The following is a 24,127-nucleotide window of genomic DNA, read 5'->3' on the forward strand; positions in this document are numbered from 1 at the left end:
CACGTTTCGAAGGCAACCAAATTAAATTGAGAAACTCCCTTGATCTCAATGGATTTACGTTTACATAACGGTAATTAAGTTATAGCTGGACAGACCTGATAAAATCTGCGACACAAACCACCATAGTCCAATGTTCCCGTAACGCCGAAGACCGTGGCAAATGGAGGCACATTGCGAGGGCTGCGTTATCCACAATAGATACGTCTCATCATACAACCACGACCACTCTGTCAAGAGTGAACGACTGAGGAGGAGGAGGAGGAATTAAGTTATATCGATCTTCAAAACTATTCTAAACTTGAACTAGTTTAGTCAGCTGAAACTCAAACCGTTAATTCCGAGTTTTAAATAGGTTGTCATTAAAGTAAGTATCGCCCTGGTTTTGATAACAATCTCGTTTATTAAGTCACTAGCGACCAATTAACCAATTTACAGAAAACCTTTATAAATTATACACCTAAACCTTCCTTAAGATTCACTCTATTGATAGTATAGTCAGACCGTAAAAAGTCTGCAGCGATTTTGATAGCCCACGCAGTACAAGTGTCATTTTAAACGTCAAACTTCTATGAAATTATGACGTATACATAACACTTACACTGCGTGGGCTATCAAATCCGCTGCAGACTTTGTTTGGTGGAACTATATGTGAATATCCGTTCAGTAGTTTTTGAGTTTATCGCACACTGACTGACAGACGCGGCAGGTGACTTTATTATAAAATATGTATATTCATTTACATCCTTTCTGGTTCCACCACCTATCTACTATAATATTCGGTCAAATTGTGTTTTTGAAAAACAAATTATAGTCAGCATTCGATAAATGATGTTCTCAAAAAAAAATCGTCAACCGGGACATATTTCATGCTAAAAGGAGGGGTTGCGTCAGGGGGAGGGGATGGGTCGCTAGTGTGCGTAAAGTACCATAAGTTTTTTGTCTTCCCCATAGGCCCATACATTAGAACATAACTTGACCGAATTATATTTGTTATAACTACCTATGGGTACAAATACTAACATTTTGGGCACGCGACCTGTTTATATGTAACTGCGTAGGCATTGAAGGTAAACCAACGAAACTAAACTAGCACTTAGTTAATTACAGTAACTGTATTAACAGTACCTAGCTGGACAAATTATATACGGTTTTCTTGTTTTCCTTTGCAAGAACAAAAGTTTATTTTAAGCTGATCGATACCTACACAACACTATCAATTAATTGACTTAAACATGTAGGTAGGTACACTTAGTTCTACTGCCCATGTACAGATGGCGCGTTACTTACAAACTGTATTTTATCTAAGTACTGTGTTGCAGGGGTACCCCCTAACATTCATCATAATCATCATCATCATCTCAGCCATAAGACGTCCACTGCTGAACATAGGCCTGTTTGTCATAAATATCAATCTGGATTTCCAGGCATACCTACTCGTACGAGTTTGCTAAAATTATACGACACCTTACAATTTCCAAGAAGTCTAAAATGCTTTTTAAAACGTTACATAATGCGCTATAAATTCCAATTAGGGGTTGATAAAAGTCCATTAACCCAGGGGTGAGGGCGGGAATTAAAAACGTATACAGTGTAATGGCCTAAGTTCCGACACACACGTCCCGGCAATTTAGGCCCGCCGCAAACAGGCCAATTAGGGTACTAAAATTTAATTTGCAATATCAATCAGATTTATGAAAATTTGGCTGTTATTGAACAATATTTATTAGTGTATTGTGTGTTTTCATCGAATTATCGCAAAAAACGTTTTTGTAAGACGTTTGGTTCTCCTCCACGGATTCGTTTTAATAGTATTGTGATCAAAATTTTTTTTTGTAGTCTTGTTTTTTGTCCCCAGAAAATGTGACGGAGTGGAGCTTTTTGTATGGAGTGGAATTTAGTTTTTAATTTTTGTTAAGATAATTATAATCTACAGCTTGAAAGATACGTAATAGCACTTAACTATTATTATTGATTTGATGAAAGATAAAAATAGAAGCGTGACAGAGTGGTCAGAAACAAGACAAGAAACGAAAATCATTTTAACCCACTTACGGGTATTGTCATCTTCAACATAATACTAATTTTAACTTTCTTTATTTACATAAGTAGGTATGTGTGACCTCATTTCAAAAACGTAATGTAAACAAATCAATCGTGACAGTTGCACGTCAATCACAAAAAGAAAACAATTAATTCGAGTAAGAGGTATAGTTTTTTCTTAATCAGGTAATAAAAAATATCCGTAATTTTTTACAAACGCAAAAGGAATGTTAAAGACAGGGTTGCCTCAATTAAAATTTAAACCAGAGGAAAAGCGACCGTGCACCCTTGGAATTAGGTCCACAATTCACTCAAATTCATCTACATTTAGATTCGTTACAATTACTTTTCATAGGCCGGGAGTCGTGACTGTTTTTGAACTATAGGTCCTACTCGACAAGCCCGTTTCTTATTTTTTAATGTCTGAATCGTGTTGTTATATTTTTTTTCATTCTTGTTCTCTAATAATCTTTAATAATTAACTAGATTAATATAAATATGCCTAAAGTTAAGCAATTGTAAATTTCAATGTAGTTTTAATGCTAATTTAGAAAACTAGTTAAGTTACCTTTGAAAAAATAGCTTACGTACATGTTTTAGATATTTTTGAGTAACTTTCATGGTTTAAATATTTTTGATTGTAGCTTAACAGCGGTTTAATAACACTGGCTAATCCATAGTACATTAAACTATTGTCACACCGTTCAAGCTGTATACTTAACTAACAACGTATTTGAATGAATCTTTGAAAATAATTTAAATAATTATTGTAGAGCCCCTGCCCTAGCCAATAGACCCTTACCCCTTTGTTCCTGCTACTCTAATTTTACAGCGCCTTATCACGAGATTCGATGCTATCGCGGCTTGTTTACGATCGCATAAATGTCTCACACTATTGGGTGCTCGATGGGTCACTGATTATGCATAATACTTTAAGCAGGCCACTGACGAGCCTTCCAAATGGATGCAGTTACAATGGATTCATCCAAATGGACGGCATCCTAATATTAAACATTGTACGTTTTTGACATTCACGGATCGATTTTGGATTGCAGCCACGCAATTTGGACTGTTGGAAGGTTCGTCAGTGGCCACCTTTACAACGCTACTAGGCATGGGTACATTTTGCTGGCCCAATATTACAGGGTTCTATGTTTCACAGGTGCGAGCTTTAAATGTGACTCTGACTACGAAACATCAGGAAAATATGTAAGTAGGTAAGATTGTTCTTAACGGCCTCTTAGCCTAGCCGGTAGTGAATCGGCATACGATCCTGAAGGTCCTGGGTTCAAAGTAAGAGCTTTTCTTTGTGTGTTTATTACGAATGTGTATTTCGGCAGTTGTGGATGTTTGGGGCTAGGTCGATACTTTCATAACACGGTTAAACATTGGCGGGCCATAAACTTGATAAGCAAAATTGTTATACTCGTATTTAGGCATAGAAAGCTAACAATAGAATAGCAAAACAATATGAAAGCTTAAGAAATATAAGAACTTATGTGAAAGGAAGTGCCATTGTAATGACGTTATTGTTTCTTGCTAATCTACTAGTTGTCAAGGACAATAGCCAGATATTTGTCATAAGTTTCGAAGAAGCACTAATGATTCTAGTACCTACTGGCTGACAGGAATACTTTTAAGAGCCAACAGGAGTGGTCATTCCTCCATACAAATGTACTCGACTGTTTCCTCCGTGGATTTTGATGCTAGAGCAATGATTTTTTCAACACAGATTAATATTGTCAATATCTGTATGGGACCGTTTAGCTTTTTTTGATATTTTTGTTTTTTAAGGCGCTAGAGCCCTTCAAAAATGAACAAAATGGCCTCATTGACTATGCCGCAATGAGAGGCGTAGTATTCAAAACTGATATCAATTAGCCAAAAAAGCAAAACGGTCCGACACTGATCATTTCATAATCATTTAGATTTCCAAATTTGGTTACGATTGGTTAAGTTTTGGAGGAGGAAACAGTCGAGTTCGAAACCTCGTGTTTTGAGATTTTGACCTTCCTCGCACCGCGTCCTTATCGCACTAGTTTTAGGAGCCGCTTCCGTTAGCGAGGCGGGTATATTTACCTAAAATATTTAAAACTCAGCTCCTGTTTCGTCTTAAGTTCAAGATGGAATAGAAACCATTTGTGCTTTTGTTAAAGAAACAAAAACGTTTTGCACAGTAAAACGTTATAGGCATTCAAATTAGATGATGATTTCGAAACGACCTAATATATTTCGAACATTCCAAATATGTACGGATTATGCATTCGCTGTACTGCCAAAGCGTACAGCGTAATCTGATAAAGCAAGACGTAAAGTGGATCATCTCAATCTATCAAATATCTGTCTCAAGCTATTAATATAAAACGAGAGGCTTCACCAGTGTTCTGAGGGCCTACCGCAAACCACGTTCGACGTGTTGCCTCTCTGTCGCACTTGTAAATTCTTACGTAAGTGTGACAGGAAGGTAACACGTCGAAAGTGGTTCGCGGTTAGCCCTCTGACGTCACACTCACGTCGACCTCAAACGCGCTACAAGTCACGTACGGTCTTCATTCTATTACAGGTACCTATTCTAAATGCGTATTTGTATAATTGGAACATGTCTGAACGTTGAGGACAATTCAAACTTACATTTAGACGTCTAAATGATGTCATTTTGCTCTCTCTGGCGTGCATCTCGCTGGCGCCTATACGGCCAAGTACGAGCGAAATGCGCGCGTGAATTCATAGTTTATCATTCTTAGTTTAGTTATCTTAAAGACATCAAAATGTACTGTTCGAATTGGCTTTCTTGTCCTTCAACGAGATACCGCGTGACAGGGAATGGAAGTATGTAAATGTAATCAGCGGGAAAGTAACCTTTCCCAGCGGAAAGGACCCTAATATTTAACAGGGCTGTAAATAGACTGTTTAGGGGCATGCTGACACGCAAGCCACTACGTTTGATGTCGTAAGTCGTAAACACAATAACGAGAAGTGAATTTGTAAAGATGAATTTTAATGTCCAACATGTGTATTTGGGTGACTCTTTCTTGTCACTAGTTGCCATGGTTATGGTCTCCTGAGTCACTCTTAAAATACTATTTATTTCGTATTTAAATGAACCAAACTTGAATTTTTTTGGTTATAAGGCCTTCCCATAATGGGACATCTACTAAGCACGTTTGTATTAGAACATGGTACAGCAGCTCTTCTAAGAAACTAATGCTACTATTGTCTCCTGGCTGATGGGACAGAATAACAAAAAGAAATAGTTGATCGACGCATTTGTAGCTTAGATAGAGTTGACTGTCCAGCTAAACCGTAAGATGCTTCTCGACTGTATTGTAAAAATAGAGCATAGAGTTAGACCAAGAAAAGTCTGCAGCGGATTTGATAGCCCACGCAGTGCAAGTGTTATTTTAAACGTGAAACTTCTATGAAATTATGACGTATAAATAACACTTGCACTGCGTGGGCTATCAAAATCGCTGCAGACTTTTCTTGGTTTAACTCTAAATAAAAAGCGATTTAATAAAATTATATAAGCAATAAGGGCCGGAGCCTATGTTACTGCTATATTGACATGGTCACATGACAACACGCGCAACACGGCTTAAAGCTCACATATTGTACACACATGTCAAAAGTGACACACATCAATGTCTTTAGCGGCAACGACCATAAATAATTCTGAGATCGACGCTTCCGCATGAAACTCTTTGAATATTGTATAGGATATGTACACGCAGGGACCATAAGACCTTAACACAATGTAATAAGGCACATATTACGAATAGTCCGACTGTGTTGTTGATGATATACTGTCTGTTAATATCTAATGGATATTGTTCATTAGACATTCCAAATTGAGTAGGTATTTGTATTGGATCAACTAGTGGCCTATTGTTGCATTTGTGAGCGATTTGGTGTTAACTGAACCATTCATTACGATAATGTGATACGAACATTATGATACATTTGTGAGACTATTGATTAATTTCATTTGAAACCTCAAAGACACAAAGGCTCTGGAGGTACATTCGATTGCCATTTATAAGTCTTTGACGTGGCCACTCTATGACTTTAGTTATAAAATACATATAACTAGACTGTCATTCTGACTATTAGGTCTCTAACTAAGAACTAAGGGAATTCGGTATGTAAAAATAACACAGCGAAAGCGCCAGAAGTGTCTTAAAATCGTCACGGATATGGTTCCAATAACTACTCTTCAAAAACTACCGCAGAAATTCGTGACACTTTATTCTATGTTCTCTTTTAAATATGTATGTCTCGTGACTGTTTGTGTGTTTAAGAAAAAAAAGCTACTATTTCTATTAAATACAAAAGTCATTATAAAATAGCTGTGAATCACACAACATTCCCAAAACAATTCTAAAACGTTCAAGTGAAAAAAGTCCGTTATAGTCCGCCATCTTAAGATTTGATTTCAAAAGGACAGGTCCAACCCTAGGATCTATTGTTCCATTTTCAAATAGAAAACGGCACCTGATCGTGAGAATATGCTGGTAGCGGTTAATAGAAGAGGGTAAATTTAAGGTATTTTGGGGTTGTGAAAAGTGAATAGTTTAATGTTCTTAACGGTTAACTCAAGACATGGATACGTATGAGGGCTATTCAGTTTTTGTCGCAGGGCCATTGTTGTTTAATCTTAATTTGTTTTATTCGTGAGAAAATGTCATGCGAAACGTACTATTTACTATTCTGTTGTGCATGGTTATGGTTACTTTAGTTGTGAAATTTTACGCAATTTATGCCGCTCTCGTCTAAGACGTACCTATGAGATTCTTTGTTATTGGTCCTAGTTTGGAATTGGTTAATATTGAATAAAGGAGAGAAAATTACTTAAAACTATGTATATTCCGTCAGACGACAAATCGTACGTAGGCATGCTTATCTTTCCTACGAATGGACGGCTATAAAACAACTTAACGGAGTTGAATGAAATATGACGCACAATATAGGTAAATACTTTCATGCGAAGTTCATCCCGTAAAAGAGGGAATTTGAAGGTCGATATATCTAATGATTTTTCCATTTAAAAATCATAAAAGCTCTCATTTTTGTTTATCTCTCATCACATCTCGTCTCATTTGAGTTTTCCTATATTCGTTTGGTATCTTTTTAAGTGCGAGAAGAGCAAAAGAGTACAGTCTATAGTTCGTTTTTTTTAGCATTAGAAAGAACTCCACAGAAGCAAGCGTGCAGTTTTTGTCAGGGTCTTTAATTGTTAATAATTATTGAATTATCTAATGTAGCATGCTCAATACATATAATTTACTTCAAATTATTGCCGCTAAAAGTGCCGGATTTGGAACCACAAGCTTACTTCTGCGAAGTTCTTTCTAATACTAAAAAAAACGGACTATAGTGTTTTTATTTTTTAATTGAAACTTGTTATTTACATAGAACCTCCTCACTGTTTACATTCAAGTTCCAACTCGAAAACAATCAACCCACTTGTGTTGAAAGACCACTTGGCATGTAAGCTAACCCATTTTCCCGTAAATCAGTACATCGGTAACGGAGTTACGTCACGCGACGTCAGCGTAACGTAGTTACGCGTAATCTGGTTGTGACGTCGATACGTAATAACGTTAATATGGAATATTGCGGCGCAAAGGACGTGCCAAGTGGGCAATAAATAGATTGACTCTATTTGAAGTTTCACTAATAGAGTATTTAGAGAATAACGGCGCGATTCGGCAAATGATTTAGAAATTAACTAGATATGAAATTTAGTAAAGACATGTGACGTTCCACGGCAAAAGGTACCTTATGGCGGCTGGAGCTTGCGCTATTATTAACGCCGCTCCAATACTCAGCCGGGGTAATGGTACCTTTTGCCGTGGAACGTCACATATCCTTACTATTTCATATCTAGTGCATCTCTAATTCATTTCCTGAATTGCGCCGTAAGTAAGCCTAGTTATTTCTCTATTGTAATAAGAACAGTGAACACTTAGATATCAGTGGGCATTAGAGGTTAACTATGTGTCATATGAGGATCTCACACCGCTACCTAGGTCGTCATTTACATGCTATCCTAACAAAGCAAGACAAGCTATTTCTCAGTTGGGATTTGCAAAGGCTCTTAATATTATTTTAAGAATCCATTAAATTGAGACTAAAATTAACACGCATTAAGAAAATAAATAAATAAAAGGAATGCGCAACGCATGTTGAATGTCTTCGAAAAGATTACCCGAAATTATACAAAACGCTTTCAATAAACTTCTTCTCTAGCACTTTGAACGGAATTTAAGCTACTTTTATAATCCGGTCAAAATCGAGTAAACTCTAGAAACGTCAGGTAAGTAGCTGTCACAAAAAACCCGACTACACTCTAAACGTTTCGTCAATGTTTTCATAATGGAGGTCCTTGCTGTCCTTTACTGCCCTATTGAAACGAAAATGCCGCCGTGGGCATTATTCGCAATTTTCATTAACCGCAATGCCATAGTCAAACCAGTTGAAAGTATAATTATCTTACTTGTACTCTGTATAGATCAAGAGGTCTTGATATAATAGTAAGCAGCTCACAATCGCGTCTTCATGCTTAGCGAACTTTGGTACCTTCATCGTCAAAAGGTCGCATATCACATATACATATAACCTATACGGATACGTTTCTAGATTAACTAGCTAATACAGGGTGCTTCCTGTAACAGGAGCAATAAATTAAATTAAAGGCTGTAATCCTCAAACTGATCAACATTTGTTCAGCAGCCTACAGTTTAATTTATTGCTCCTGTTACAGAAAACACACTGTATATAAGCCAATCGGTCGCCTCTGCGCGTCATAACATGAATCGGGACATCATTACTCATGGGGGATATTAATCATATTAATTACGGGTCTCAGCAAAAAGCGAGTGGCAATTTATTACCTATTTGGCGATTTGGCTATAGATGTCACACTCGGGTGTTAGTGGCTTAATTACGGAACGTCCTCACCGGCGTCCCGTTTGACGTCTATTCGACTTGTTTTGATGACATTTCGTGACACGACAGGCATGTAAACCCTTGTTAAAAATGATAATGTCACCAGTGAACTGTCAAAGGCATGTCTACTTGGAATGCTTAGTCAAAAACAATTATAGAATAGCGCCTGTCAGTTTGCTCATAGCAATTTAGCTCTAATATTCATTTGTTTCGTGAGCACGTAAGCACTTTTGCGTATTCAATTCTTTGTAGGAGTTTTCCAATTGAAAGTATAAAAATAGTAAAAATAAACCTGATAATTTGCTTATAAAGTTCAAAGCACGTACTATAAGCGCCTCTGCAAATGTAATTAGATATTAGCTTCCTTAAAGTAAGAAACACTGTATTCCATTGAGGTTTACGAAATTCCACCCTACCATTTCAACCTGACGTTTATCTATATTTACAAGCACTTAACTTTTTAAAGAAATGAACGGTGCGGGACGAACAAAGGATCCCTTTGATGGTAATTGTGTTCTATGGGATGGAATACGTCTTGGAAACATGTTTATGACAAGGTTTGGTTTCTTATCGAGCAAATTGTATGTAATCGAGTAAACATTTAGTAATGTCGCTAGTTCAAAAGTATGCTAAACTAAACGGTAGCAGATTTTCGTTCGACAGAAAATTCAATTGAAAAAGGTGCCCCATCGCACATGAAGGCTTATTAATAATAATAATTCAAAATTCATCATGGCATTGGCAACGACAAAGTGTGAAAATGTCTTCATTCACGTCAAATTTCAATGAAAATAAATAAATAAATATTATAGGGACATTCTTACACAAATTGACTAAGTCCCACAGTAAGCTCAAGAAGGCTTGTAAAAAAACTATGTTGTTGAAAATATGTTGCTAATCACACTACCTCACTTTATTCTGTTCAAATCGGTGCAGAGTTAGCGTAGATGGTCTCTAGTCTCAAATTGTTAAAATAGCACAAAGAACTAAGCAAAATGCGCACATTAAAACGTTCATCGCATAACAGCCCTTGTTCCAATCAAGTTAAAGTACACATTCCAAGACAACGAGAGTACGGGTTGCGGAAAGTTAGTGTACATGTGCAAGTTAAGGCCATTAATCAAATCGGGTGCGGAGCTAACTGAAATCTGAATAGCAAATTCGACGGTCGCTGTTTTATAACTCGCACGGTGAAGAGCGGAGCGAGGAGCGTTTTTGTGACACTACTTTCCGCAAACCAAACTGATGACCGGGGTCGTAGATTTATTCATTCACAGTGAGAGAGACGGTGATACGACCCCGGACCTTAGTTTGAGGTATTTTGGGGCATAAAGAAAAGGTATGGCTACCGGAAAAGTCTATGAAGGAAGTGTGGAACGTGGGTCACAGTCTAAAAAAAGAACACCGTTTCGATTTTCTGTAGGTAATCCCGACGTCAAGTTGACAACGTCGTACTGAAATTATAGAAGCTTAAACCAGACATGAAATTGAAACCTAAATCTATGATTGAATCATGTAAAAGCAATAGCGATACAACTCCCAAATTCATAAATGCTGGAGAATTTCGAAAAAGTGTCGGATACGTGACACGTGACAAATTTTTAACACTTCTGATAAAAGTGATAAATCTAAGAAGCCGATATATGGCATGATAACGTTTGATAACTTAACTTTAAATTCAACGGTATCTAATACATATTTCTCAAGGTTATTAAGGTAGCTGACACACACGTCCCCGACAAAGTAGACCTTTTCGTGAAATACCTCGCTGTATTTAACCCTTTCACCACTAACTTCATGCATTCTGACAAGGTTCACGATGACGATGACGCGCCGCACACGATAGGCGTGGCGTCAGGCGTGTCTCACTCCGCGATTTGTCGCTTTGCTACAGGTACCTAAAAGTACATCCGTTCGGCCCCAATTTTGGGGTTTGCCATAAGCTGCGCGTGGCGCTGTCGCCACCTAGCGGCCATATCTGTGCTGATCGTATCAGACGCGTTTTGTTAGAGAGTGAGTCTTTTTTACTTAGTACTATTATTTATTCTGTGGTGGCGTTCAAAGGGGTAAACGCTATCCGCGTCTCTCGGTACTAAATCCCCTCACTAATGACCAAGCCGTACTAATAACTATTTGAGTTTACAATCGAGACGCTGCCCGTAATCTGGCTCCGGACTAGGTACGAATAGTTGATGGCTCTTGCTTTAAGGGATCGGCTTTATAGGTTAATTGGAAACCTTTGATAACCCAGATTTATAAATATACTAATACATACTGAATACACAAGTATATTGAGATGTTCAGGGCTGTCTTGACGCAGGATGATACACTTACCTGAAACAAAGTAAATAAATTATTAATAAATAGGCTTTGGAATAGGTCTACTGTTTAACTACGTAACGGCGCGATTCGGGAAATGAATTAGAGATTCACTAGATACGAAATAGTAAAGATATGTGACGTTCCACGGCAAAAGGTACCTTATGGCGACTGGCGCTTACGCTATTATCAACGCAGCTCCAATATTCATCCGGGGTATTGGTACCTTTTTGCCGTGGAACGTCACATATGTTTAATATTTCATATCTAATGCATCTCTCATTCATTTCCCGAATCCCGCCGTAAGACGGTTCGGCACAAAGTTATTTTCTTGTGGTTGAGGTACTTAAGGTTTGGTCATGTTCAACTGTACGGTTACCATCAGTTTGTCACTGACATAAACGCCGTCGAGAACGTAATTTACTTTCTATACATCCCGTTTGCACTTATATGCGAGTGCGAGCGAGATGTATAGAAAGTAAATTACGTTCTCGACGGCGTTTATGTCAGTGACAAACTGATGGTAACCGTACTAATTTGTACGAGTATTCAGTAAATAAAACCGCTAAAAAACCTAACGAGAGACCTAAGTACATCAATATCACGTACCGTCAGACCGTCACATTATAAATTGTAAAGAACCTATTACGTACTATTTAAAAAAGTCCAATTTCAAAACGTCCCAAAGGAATAATCTTATCAATACATAATTATGATCAATACGGTACGGTAGACGGTAAAAAAACTAGCAAGAAATGAAGCAAGGAAAATAAAGCAACAATAACAATTAGGTACAAAGTTCACGCGAGCATTCTGCTTAATATTAGATTCCCATCGGTAAGCTAAGGTTACGTATGACGTCATTGTGGGAAAAGACACTTCCATACACATATAGGGTGTTTAATCAACGTCTAGGTACAGAATAAATAATAGTACTACCGTACAGTCACCTGCAATATGCTACACAGCGGAGGCAAAAATATCTGACACGATCTTATTTGTAGCCATAAGAGCGTATCACATATTTTTCCGGTCTTCGAAGAGTAACATATTATTGCAGGTGACTGTACACAATTCTAAGTGAAAATCGTGTAAGCTTTAATTAAAGTCATGGGGGTCCGCGATGTCCACCATTTATTTACTCACAGAGCCACTAGTGGTTATGGTTAGTATCTAAAAAACCCTGAAATTTGACAAATCCCCTGGTATCCAATGGTTGGTAATGGATCCATGGTAAAGGACCAAAAATCTTGACTTGTCAGAGGACCAGTGAAAAATCTTGACGTACAGCAACCTTAGCAACGCCAGACTATTCTTCAGGGGCCCACTGATTAACAGTTATCGGCCTGCGAGTTGTTCGGAACTGTCAAAATTTTGTTCTAACTTACAGGCCGATACCGTCCGGCGGACTGTTAATCAGTGGGCCCCTTTCGAGTTAAATATGTACGAGTACATGGACATTGAAGAAACACCGTGTATAGACATAAAATTAGACCAGTAGAGCAATGAATTCATATACTACGACATGTGTAAACATAACATATGAATGTTTATGTTTATAATATAATTGCGTGGGGCTATGATAACGATAGATTGTTTGAAATTATAGATGTCATAATAGACATGTGATATACCTTACCTACATGTCAATAAAAATAGTACTTTTTTTCATATTTTAATTGCTTATTTTATCATCTCGTTTAATCGTGTTTAACCTCAAAGATGAACTTTTAAATATGAGATCTTATTATGAAAACTAGTTTGGTTTATTTACACCAGATTGGACAATAATAAAGAGTATATGTACATGAAATCAAACGTCAATATTGCTCATACTAATCTTGGCATAACCTCAAGGGTTGGTTTGTCAAGTTAACACATAGATCGTCTATACGCAGACCCATCTTCATCACGTATCCACGAAGTTGTAATCTCATTATACACATACGGAAACGTTCTATATAAACCAAGCTATAACTTTCGAGTTTGCTTCGCATCCCGCTCGCACTCATTACAAAATGCATTGCTAAAAGGAGTCAAGATTACCTTCACATTTACATATCATAATTCATAACAGTCGAAGTCAAAATGTAACTATGCATTTGTCGTCTTATTAGATGGGAATAAGGTGCAAAGGTGTACAGTAATTTTTGACATCGACATTGAAAAAATCGGGTCAAATAGATTTGGACATGAATCATGATACTATTGTCTAAGAGTTCAAAGATGGAAGGCGTTGTGATATTACGAGATACATTTCCTGTTTACTCAAAATAAGACTGGTAGGCGTGGATTAAAACGAAGGATACCGATCAAGGTATTTTTAACACGATTAATAAATTGTTCGACTTGCCTTAAGATCAAATTTGATGATAACTCTGTTACACATCTACTAATCCTAATTCTAGGCTTCGTAAGTAGTAAGCAGAATATATTCACACAACTGAGTGTGTGTGTACTCAGCAAAATTATTTATTTTCTTGGTAAATACACTTTTTGTCTTCTAGACTTTCTGGAGAGACTAAACATAATACCTACAGAATAACAAATTTAGTGTGATTGTAATACAAATCTTAATGAAATGTTTAAAGTATAAATTATAAAAAGCAAAATATCAAAGCATTTACAATATGGTGTGATGGTACGGAACCGTCGCACTACTACATACTGTTTCATTGCTCTAATCTGCAATATGCTCAAGTTAATATAAGCCTAAAAGAACACGAAGTGTAACATTATACCTAATTGGGCATACAGGTTGCCACGCTGGCCCCCGGGCCAAAGCTACTTATCCCTGCCAAGTAATAGGCCTCTTCCGGACTTCTCTTTAAACTTAATGAAAATAAACATGGCGCTAATGTGTTGAAAATATCCCATAAGCGTGCCGGAAACTACCAGTCACGAGTGTCACGACTACATAAACTTGTGAACAATGAAAACGAATCTTGTTGTATGGATTTTCATATACTTAGTGGCCAGATTTTATTGCTCTTGAGTGTAGTATGCACGGAAAATACACTGCATACAACTTAATTTTTTTCTTCATGAAAATACATAGTTGAGATTTTTTGATGGCTATTATAAATGTTAGGTTCTTTAATTATTAAGTAAGTTATTTAGTATGAATGAATGTTGTTGTTTTATCAGTGTTTAAATTAGGCAAATTTTGGAGCTGTTTCACGCACTGGGGCATAAACTAGTCCTGAATAAAAAAAAACTTATTTAAGTTATCGTTATCGTTCAGATTTTTACCAAGCCACCTTTTACTAACTCAAATGAGACGCCACATCAGACTAAGTTCAATTCCCATCGCTAATCTACATTCTACAGTCCAACTTAGACCAGATAGAGTCTGGCTACTGAAATTTTACACAAATGTTTGGCGGGAAATTCAAAAAATCTTGGACTGGTCACACTTTGTGTAGTAGGAATAATTGTTTTGATACTAGACAATATTTTTGATTTTCATGTGCACAAATAAGGTACCTAAGGAAATAAGTTAAATAAACGTTTACGTGCACTCAAAGTCAGCTCACATAAATTCTACCACTATATAAAGTACAGTCAACGACAAACACATATGTTTACGTTCCAATATTTAGATTTTATGGATATTTTTCAGAAATTTTAATTTATCCGTTTCTTTATACACTTGTCCTGTTTATGAGATTCAGGCATTAAAAAAATTCACGTCCTTAATCAAAGTAATAGGCAAATGTTAGAACTAGTACTTAAAGTATCAAAATATTTATAGAGCACCAACCTCCTAATTTGTTTACATTTGGTTAGGACTTGTAAACATTGCAGTTTTTCGTTATACAACGCTACACGTCGACATCGCACATTGTCGTAATAATTTACGAGCTTAAATAATAGTTTGCAAACCTCACTCAGTATAGAAATTATTAATATTATTTAAAATAAACCCCTTATAAACCGCAAACAATTTGAATGAATGACATAAATTGACAACTGACTTTTAGCTTTTTTTTAATCATAGACAATTGGTGATACAACAACGAAATATCTGTCACCAATTTTTGGCTAGCCAGACTCTAACCGTGACCTCAAGAATCCTAACATCTACGTGCAGTTGAAGATTACGCTCACAGATGGACTCTCACCTGCGGTCGGCGATCGATTGGAATATTTATCCTAGTGCGTAGGTTTCATAACGTTTATTTAACATTTGAACTGAGACTTTTAAATCACGCACACAACTTAAAATTAAACCTTATCCTAATATATATAAGACCTAAATTTGAAAGTAATAATGACCGTTTGGTTACATGTTGTTACCTAACCTGTAAGTAAGTGATGGACTAATTTCAATGCACGCTTTGAGATGGAATCTAGAATGAAACAGTATTGTCGGGTCGTTTAGTATCGCAACCTGGCCTACATTCACATACTTCATCTTTTTGGTAATTTTGAACTTAAAACGCTAATCTTCTTTTAATGTTGAATTAAATTTACTACTTCTTTTCAATTTTAATTTTTGTAATAAAAGTAATTTATTTTTGTCTATATTTGAATAGGTTTAAAAGAAGTTTTTGATGCTACTTTAATGTTGTTTTAAATATATATAAAAGACCTTTATTAAATAATACCAACCTAACATAGAAACAAGCCTTTAATTTAACCGTTATCGTTTTGCAAATATGATATGACCTTACATAGAAAAAACGCAATTACATATTATATTTGTTGTATGTATTTAATATAGTAAGTATCGACCAAACATACGAGCATTTCAAATCTATAACTTAGCGGGATTATAAAGGCAAATACATAACATAAGTAAACAAAAACCAAGCGTCAGGTTAAAAAAAAACACTGATGGTAACGGAGCCCTAGAAGCGTGCCTTAGACACGGTTTTTTTTAAATCTGAGCTTTTTTTGAGCCTGACCGAAACCGGAATTTACCGAAGGTTTGATTTTGCTCTAGTTTCGGCCGAAACATGATTTAGAAACCGAACCTTCGGTCGACACATGATTTTTATGCCGAAACCTTCCGGCAACCAACTTTAGTTAGACACTATAAAAAACGAATAGGTAGTTGCACCTTTTAAAGCGTTCAGAGCCGATCCTCGGAATGTTTAGTCATACTCGAGTAAGTCTTATTTTTTCTGAAAGCGACCCGCGGCGGAACAAAGACAGACACCCGGCGAAGTAATTTGTTGAGAGCTCTCGGCCAATCACTTTGGGAGGCAGGTTCAGTTTCAAAGATACGCACAGACTGGCGGACTAATACGTTTCTCGTTACGAAAGGTAAACTGAGTTATATTTTTAAAAGGAATTCGGATTTTCCTTAGGCTGGAAATCTTTTATACGTAGGAGCTTTGGAATTTCTTCGTGTCGTACAAGACAATGATGAAAAATAATTGATTTTCAAGTTAGCCTAAAGATTTAACGTTTAATGTCTATCTGATCAAGTATTTATTAATTTGAACTACACAGAATATTAATTGAATAAAGCAGGTAGACCAAGAAATCGTTGTAGATAAACATCGTCAGTTATGTACATTCCGTAGATACCAGCTATTTCATTTATAGCAATTACGAAAGCCATCAAGAAAAAAGCTAAAGAAAAAGGATACGAATTTTTGTGGTAAAGTTCTAAGTTAGTTTTCCAAAGATATTAAATTTTAACTTGCGTAGCGCCTAATAAAATTTCGAGGGCAATCTTATATTTCTTACACTAAAAATATTTCAAAAATGTAAGGCCATTTTGTTTCTGTAGGAATTAAGACATTTTAATTAATCTAACGAACTTCGGAATAACTTGTTTGGAAGTCCCGCAGAGTTATATTTAAAAAATTCTCAATTAAAATTCCGATATTCAAAAAGTTCTACTTTAATTAAACTTTATAAATAACCGTAACTTGATTTAGGTAATTTTATACACCGTTTATATAAAATCACAAAATGAAATATCAAGTAGGTATTACACAAGATGAATACCTTGTATTTTTATAACCGGCACGCGGCGTTAACAAAGAAAAATAAACAAACTCACCAAAGCAATCCAAATCCGTTCATTAAAAGCAAATAATTCTCCTTCCAATCTTAAAAACAATTCAAACTACACAATTAAAACTAAACTAAGCTACACGACACTAACTTAGAAATACAATTTGGCGTTGACTAGAATTCCGAGCGCACAACCGTTCGCGGCAACGGTCGGATCATAACTGAAACAGGGGGTCAAGTTTTGGAAAAAAGAATGCAGGCAAGGCACCCATACGTTACGGACGAGATGTCTACAACAAAAAGTACCCTACTAGTTATATTACCGAAAACTGACGGTTCTCAAACATCTGTTTGTGTATGTGTTAATTACTTTTTTGTGGCTACGCATAATTTTAAGGGAAATTAGTTTTTTTTTTGTTTTGCTCCACTCACGTTAACTTGTCGGGCGAGCGGAGGTATTGTAGTCCAGTGCTATTTTCGTATCGTTTATAATAACGTACTTATTTTTTTGTTTTAGTACAGATCTCGCATACACGTTTTCAAGGTAATCGGCCCGCGTTCATTGTACCGAGGAGTTATTCTACTTCGTATACAGATTAAACTTTATGGACGTGTTTTTTTTTGTTTTATTCACTTTAAACGAATGTCGTTGTGCCGATTATAATCAATGTTGCGGCCTGTTATGGTATAAGGCAGTGATTTAGATTATGATGTGCTTAATCAGTCTGTTATTCATATTTAGACTAACGCCAAATAAACCTGCCACCAATTATTTGTTTCTCCATGTGAGTGTGAGTTACCTGGAGTTTAATTGTTTTTGTTAACGTATAAAACAGGTAAATGACACGGATTTGTGTACACGTGGAGATTGTTGGGTTTATCGACCTCAATATGTGATGGTCGAAGATATTTCTTGGAAAGAATAGAACATTTTCGGAATAATTTTCTTTCCTACGATAATATGGTCTTTGTGAATGAATATCTCATTATGCCTTTAGTCAGGTTTTTATTTACTTAGCCCTTATTGTGCGGGCGTGGGTGAATGACGCATCAACTAAGGGACATTGTCACCTATACAGGGTTGCCAGAGTCTGCCCATTAATTTTGCTTGCGTAAAATAGTAGTGAGAATAATTATTCCTTAAGTCTCTTGATTCATAATACTAAGCATTTAAATATCCGATAAGTAGTAAATGTCTGCTTTTCGACGCTAAGCTGGCGTCAACAAAACTATACATAAACTTGTACAGAAAACGATATACAACTAAAATGATATTACATTGCTCAATTTCAATTCATCTGACGCATAATAATTTAGTTTAATGTAATTTTTTATATTTCAATCTTACATAGAAATCTAATCTGGGAGACCGAGCTTTGCTCGGAAAACATAAAAACTCAAAAATGCACGTTTTTCTAGAGATAAGACCTAACTAGATCGATTTATCGCCCCCGAAACGCCCATATAAAAAATTTCATCGAAATCGTAATAGCCGTTTCCGAGATATATCTAAATAAACAAGAATTGTTTAAAAAGTCGATGTGTTCGAGCCGGTGGTGTATATTTTTCACTGTGGCAACCCTCAACCTGACGCGGCATTGACAGTTGGCGTCGCCGGGTGAATTTGTAAATCTTTGCCAACGTGTTATTGGCTGTGGCCGCAGAATACATAGTTTTGCTATTGTCATTCCACGTTTGTAGGGTTTCGTTTTTGCAACGTGTTATGTTCAAGGCCGTAATCTGATAGATAAGACGACGTGTTCTAGAATTGATGTGTACCTAACTATTTATTGCACTTATAAATATTACGGGTTACCTATATATCTTTCCAAAGCGGGTCTAAGTAGAATATGTGTAATGCGCGGTGTATGTTGTAACAGAGAAATATAAACGTAATTTTTGTTATCGTTGTCCCTTGAATATAAAGCTTCAATATACTAAATTGAACACATTAATCTTCTAAAAACAACACACATTAAAAAGCAACATGCTTTTTTACATTAATAAAACGATCGCAACAGTTGCAGTAAATTCAAAGCAACACAAAACACGAGTCACAATTCATCGTATTCCCTGCAGTTAATAATAAAAGTTTGGGAACCGCGGGCGGCGGGATTCGAGTTTTGCAGCTGCCGCCGCACACATGCGCGGGCACGTGTGTGTTTGCCGTGTGTGTGTGTGTGGGTGTGATTAACGTATTGTTGTGTTGTTAATTGATTTTATGTATAGCAACTGCTGATGGATTATAGTTTGTACATAAACAAAATGTTTTTTTTTGTTTAAGTGTATTTTCAATTTTGAGAGTAAATCGATGATATTTTAATTTACTATTAGGATTAGGTTTTTTCAAATGTAAATCGAGTTTTGTACATTGCTTATACCTAATATCTTAATAGGTAAGTACCTATAAGTATTCCTTATCTACAATACAGACGGATAACGATACAAAGCGTTTTATAAATTCTGGTAAGCAAAAAAAAACAGCTTTTAATTATTGTTCATATTTTCACACTTGCGAAATCTATAATATGTATTTGTATGATATAGAAGCAGGGTCAGCAGCATCCAATTGTTTTCCTACAGCTGTATCTTCTACTGAAGTGCAATAAATAGTATACAATGTGCCTTAGAGTATTTAGTAACTGGAGACGTCATGGCTGTCATTATCTGTACAAGACAGTCTGCCGATTTTTGCGGGGGAGGGGACGTCAAATGTATTGCAAGGTTTTCGGCAGTGGGGTAAGCTCTTAAATGGGACTCCAGTTATTAAAAGCTATGTGCCTGTGATATCTCGATATTGCTTCTATGTATGTAATTCATAGGTATAGGTACTTATAACTCTTCTTCTTTCCCTGCCCTTATCCCACGTCATGTGGGATCTGTCACAACATGTTTTCCTCTTCCATTCTCCTCTGTCCTTCGTGTCCTCAGCACTCACTCCTTTCTTTCTCATTACCTCTTTCACACAATCCATCCATCGTTTTTTAGGTCTAACCAAACGCTCTCCGTCCATCAACATTCATCCCTAACATTCTTTTGCCTATATGGCATTCATCCCTCCTCATTACATGCCCATACCACGATAACCTAGCAATCCTCGTTTTCTCCGTTACTGGAGCTATTTTCAAACTTCCTCTCATATACTCATTCTTAATCCGATCCTTTCTCGTCACTCCACATAGGTACAAACTTATAACTCATAGATAGGTATCTTAACTTGATATACGACTATGTACACTTCATTAGTCTATAATAAATTCACTTATTCTCAAACCTTCAACATTTTTGGCCCCTAAACTTAGCTACTTATTTGACCGACAACACGACCTTTATGTAATTTCAATCTTGGCCCCTCGGGAGAAAACTGACGTATCCCAATAGTGTCGTAATAGGGATATGGTACGCGCGGGAAATAGGACTTGGATGGAAAAGTTGGTGACCAGTAATTGTCGATACAAGTTTGCTATTGTCCGTGGGACATTTCGGGACATTGTGGATTGTTTTTGCGGCATTTCTGTAATTTGGGGTGACGTTGGTTATTTAATGAAGCGAAATTTACTAGTCTATGTTTCTTTTTTTCGTAAAATTATATAAACTATTACCCTCTTTCACCATGATGACAATAGTCACTTGATAATTGCCAGTACATTGCTGGTCCTACAAGTAAATATTGAGGCTAGGTACCTTTCGTTACTTTTAGACCCAGAAATGGGCAGGAATGTCAGTGTCAGGTGTCAATTGTCGCTGTGGTGAAGTAGGCCCCAAATATTTAGAAAAGTTATGTCAGTTATGTGGCAAGTCGTAAGTTTTAAATTAATACTTTTTTTTATATCCGTTTATTGCTTACGTTTACCTAAACAGAACCAGGAGCCCTATGCCAGTTAACTAAATGTCATTCTGATATCATTTGCCTGAGCACCAGCATACTCGTATTTATTTTATACCTACCTACGTAATACTATAATCTAACCTAACAACATTATCAATTTTAGTTATTGATAACTGATTTTTAAAGTTCTAACGAAGTTTCGAAAAAGTCAATACGAAAATACAAGCCTAAACGAGTTGAAACCGGTAATTTTCTAGGAAACACCTTTAATCACCGTCTAGTCAACGAAACTGGATTGGGTAACGCCGCCAAATAGCGCAGGTGTGAGTCAACCATTAAACAATCAAAGGATACGCCGTAACCCTGACCTCTGGGCAAATAATGGAAAACCGTGTAGGTGAAACTATTACTTGTGCAAAAAGGTCAGACCAAGAGAAACCCAAAAACAGACGATTATGGGTGAATGTTATGAAAGTGAAATAATAAGACAGCCACGTTCGTAGCAAGTGGAAATCATAAATATGTCCCTACCCTTTTGTTCAAAATTCATACTAATTATTCTCTTTATTTATTTATCGTCTTAGGTTAGGTATTTTTATAATATGAATATAAAAGTAAAATATAAAAACACTTACAAAACAATAAAAATACATATAAACACATTATAAAAAACCTAACCTAGGGTGCCGCCAGCAGCGGGGCAAGGCCCAAGCTACCGGTGGTCAGGGCTGCAGAGAGAGGAACCGACGTACTATCCGCGCCGTGTCCAAGATCACCGCCTTCTGCATCTGTCCCTTGATCCAACCACCTAGCGAGAGTCTCTCGAGATGTTGGTCGAGACTCTTCGCTATTAAACCGTTCACTGAAACGACTATCGGGACAATGATCGTCGAATCAACATCCCACATGGCGGTTATCTCGTGAGCCAAGTCTAGGTACTTACTGGACTTGTCCTTCTCGGCCTTCACGAGATTCTCATCATGGGGGATGGTGATGTCAACGAGCATGGCCCGACGTTGCGATCGATCTATTATCACAATATCAGGCTTATTGGCTACAATAGTCCTGTCAGTGATGATAGATCGATCCCAATAGAGCGTGGCACGACCATTCTCGAGAACAGGCGCAGGTGAGTACTTGTAGTACGGTACTTCGCAGTCCACAAGGCCATATAGAAGAGCAAGTTGCTGGTGAATAATCCTGGCTACGAGATTATGTCTGTGCAAGTACTCGCCGTTAGCAAGATGAGAACAACCGGAAATGATATGCCTGAGTGACTCTCCGGGACGGCGGCATGCCCGACAAATGTCGACCGTACCGTCCTTCAGGATATATTTCCGATAGTTGTTCGTCATCATCACTTCGTCTGCAATTGCACAGGCAAAACCCTCGGTTTCTCCGAAGAGGTCCCCGAATCGTAACCAGTTCACCGACGCGAGCAGGTCCACATCGGGTCCCGTGAGGGCCTTGTAGAACCGCCCGTGTAGCACCTTACTCTCCCATGCCGCCTTGCGATCCGCAGTACTTAGTACCACAGGTTTGCGCCAGTTCTCGTTTGCCAAGGAAAGCGGCGTGAGGTTCCTATCTACTGCCACCACATCACGATGCATCCCACACTCGTTGTTAAGGAAATAGTTCCTGAGATTGTACACCTCGCGGTTGTGGAGATCCTTGGCGTTTAGGAAGCCTCGGCCTCCACACTTCCGTGGGATGTACAATCTCATAACTGACGAGCGTGGGTGTAGCATGCGATGTGTGGTGAGCAGTGATCGGACCCTCCGATCCAGGGCGTCCAGCTCGGTCTGAGTCCACCTTAGTATGCCAAAGGAGTATGTGAGTAGGGGCATTACCCAGGCGTTGAAGGCGCGCACTTTGTTGCCTCCTGACAAAAGACTGTTAAGGACTTTTGTGAGCCGACTGAAAAAGCGCTCCTTCACCGACCGTCTAATACCCTCGTCCTCAATACCCAACGACTGTGACATACCAAGGTATTTATAGGTTTCTGATTCAGAGATAGATCTGAAAGACATTGTCTCAGACAGTTGTAAATTTGTTGAATTTACAACCCTCCCCCGCTGTACATGCATAACCGCACATTTATCGACACCAAACTCCATGTTGATGGCACTACTGAAGACTTCCGTGGTTTTCAGTAGCTCCGACAGGTCTTGGTTGTTTGGTGCAAATAATTTGAGGTCATCCATGTACAGAAGGTGAGAAATGACTTCACCCTCTCTCCGAAGCCGGCAACCTAGTCCCAAATCCTTCAGCAGGGTGCTGAGGGGATTTAAAGCTAGGCAGAACCACAGGGGACTCAGACTGTCGCCCTGAAAAATTCCTCGCTCAATCCTTATAAAATCCTGCGGGCCAGGACGGTCGTCCCCGCCACCTGGTTGACGAAGGACTGTGGTCCACTGTCCCATACACGCGCTTAGGAAGGCTCTCAAAGCTGCATCAACTTTATACAACTCTAAGACCCTCCCCAACCATGAATGAGGCACCGAATCATAGGCCTTCTTGTAGTCAATCCAAGCGGCCGAGAGGGCACCCCTGTTCCGCCGGATTTGTTGGCAGATGGTCATGTCTATGAGGAGGAGCTCTTTATACTAATTATTATTATTATGCGAACGTAACTCTGTATGTTACCTCTTCACGCGTAAACCGCTAAACCAATTTAGATGAAGATTTATAGTTTGAGGCCCGGGGAGGACATACGGTAGTTTTTATCAATCAACATCATTCCCAGCAGAAGCCACTGTATTTAATAAAAACAATAGGTACCGCAAAATCATTAAATAAAAAACACCTAAATAATTGAGCTGAAATGATTATTTATAGGTACAGTCACCTACAATAATATGTTACACAACGGAGGCCGCAAAAATATCTGACCTGATCTTATTTATTGGACCCATAAGAGCGTGTCACATATTTTTGCGGCCTTTGAAGAGTAACATTGCAGGTGACTGTACTTTACTACATTTAGTCAATTGATTTTGTACACCGTACCGTGTTTAG

At 37.6% G+C, this 24,127-nt stretch overlaps 1 protein-coding gene across 5 annotated transcripts in view; it reads right to left on the reverse strand.

Moving 5' to 3' along the window:
- LOC134670708 (brain tumor protein) overlaps positions 1 to 24,127 on the reverse strand; it is a 502,486-nt gene that overhangs the window by 61,975 nt on the left and 416,384 nt on the right. The window contains exon 1 of one of the 5 annotated variants that reach the window (XM_063528520.1): positions 17,327 to 17,686. The exons of the other annotated variants lie outside the window; for them this stretch is intronic. Within the exon in view, the coding sequence (XP_063384590.1) occupies positions 17,327 to 17,349 (23 nt within the window). The 5' untranslated portion in view covers positions 17,350 to 17,686. Of the gene's footprint in view, positions 1 to 17,326; positions 17,687 to 24,127 lie in introns of those variants that run through there. 5 annotated transcript variants of the gene reach the window in all.

Source organism: Cydia fagiglandana, chromosome 14 (assembly GCF_963556715.1).
Source record: "Cydia fagiglandana chromosome 14, ilCydFagi1.1, whole genome shotgun sequence".
Classification (NCBI taxonomy): Eukaryota; Metazoa; Arthropoda; class Insecta; order Lepidoptera; family Tortricidae; genus Cydia; species Cydia fagiglandana.